General features: G+C 32.8%; 1 protein-coding gene across 1 annotated transcript in view; it reads left to right on the top strand.

Moving 5' to 3' along the window:
• Positions 1-1,479, top strand: part of ift88 (intraflagellar transport 88 homolog) — a gene marked incomplete in the record, with an annotated part of 51,633 nt that overhangs the window by 2,040 nt on the left and 48,114 nt on the right. Inside the window, 4 exon segments of the mRNA XM_014018977.1 lie at positions 136-192; positions 583-636; positions 1,052-1,115; positions 1,370-1,439. Coding sequence (XP_013874431.1) covers positions 136-192; positions 583-636; positions 1,052-1,115; positions 1,370-1,439 — 245 coding nt within the window.

Below are 1,479 nucleotides of genomic sequence, written 5' to 3'. Positions count from 1 at the left end.
GTATGTAAGAGGAGAAGCATGGCAAAGTGGAGATGACTTTGATGGGAAATGAATCACAATAGTGTGCATTGGTAATGCACACTGATGAATAAAGAACTACTATTACTACTACTAATATTTTTTGTCATTATTCAGATGACTGCAAAGTTTCCAGGCACTGCTATCGGAGTTCGGCCTTTAGTTTCATTTGGAGTAAGTATAACAAAAGTTTTAAACAAGACCCAGTTTACAAGCAAGCATCTACTTTAAGAAATTATTCAAAGAAGTATTTAAAATCATAATTTTTTACTGACATTTTGGTTCCCACGCAGACCATTTGTTGTTGTTTTTGCTTAAATTAACATAAATTAGACATAGTTTTGCAGACAAATGTAATGAAGCTTGCACCTGGAGAGGGTCATTAATTCTTTRTAAAACATTTGAAAAGAACAAGACTTTAAAAAGCCTTCAAATCTAAAAACTCAATTCACACATGATAACAGTAAAAATGTCCAATGTATCATAACAGATTAATATGTATTGCTTTAATATCAACAATGCAAATGAAAAGTTCTGGTTGTGTTGTTGTGTTGTTTCATGTAGTCTCGTGTCCCTTTGGTCTCCTCAATGGGCAGACCAATGACTGGAGCTGTGCAGGTGAGAGCCAATCCAAATTTAAATTTTATATTCTACTTTTTTTTTGTTTTTGTTTTGTTCATTTACATTTTTTTGCATTCTTAATTTTTCATTATTACAATGAAGTTTAACAGCTATTCTTTTTTTTTTTGTTTGTTTTTGAGAAAAACAATCATGCATACACAGTTGACGTTTTGGCTTGTTTTATTTTGAAAATCCCAGACAGGTTTTGTTTATAATGAATCAGTTTCATGAGCTGTGACGAGAACCGTGCAGCATAAAGACATTAATCTAAATAAAATGCAGTCGTATTTTAGCACTTTGGAAAAAACTGTTCTTTTTCTTTTATGAGAAGGCACAATGTTTGTTGAAATTAACTTTATCAAGTAAGCTTTTYATCCAGTTATTTGCTTTTTTCTCATTTTTCATTTGAAAGGATGGGACAAGTCGACCTATGACTGCTGTCAGAGCAGCTGGTTACACATCCTCCATGACACGTGGTAAATATTTTACCCATCACACCAATTAACTCTTAACACTTTCTGGGTTTTTTTTTTTTTTTTTTTTTGTGAGTCTTTGGCTGTTCGGATTGTTGTTTTTGAACTTCTGAATTATGTGTGCATAGAGAAAGAGCAGGGAAAGATTTAAAAGTTTAGTTTTTCTACTCTACAGAAAGACTAATTATCCCCTTCATGTATGTTTATCAGTACAACAGTATAAGTACTCATGCTACAGCACTTATCTGTATTTTCAGGTTCAAACTTTGATCCTTTGGGTCAATCCAGGGGTCCTGCTCCTCCACTCGAAGCAAAGAACGAGGACACGTAAGTTTTGTCTTTTTTGAGATGAAATATTATATAATAT

The sequence above is a fragment of the Austrofundulus limnaeus genome, unplaced genomic scaffold (assembly GCF_001266775.1).
Source record: "Austrofundulus limnaeus strain Quisiro unplaced genomic scaffold, Austrofundulus_limnaeus-1.0 Scaffold206, whole genome shotgun sequence".
Classification (NCBI taxonomy): domain Eukaryota; kingdom Metazoa; phylum Chordata; class Actinopteri; order Cyprinodontiformes; family Rivulidae; genus Austrofundulus; species Austrofundulus limnaeus.
The sequence above is the reverse complement of the archived record's forward strand: the minus strand, read 5'-3'. Positions and strand labels throughout refer to the sequence as shown.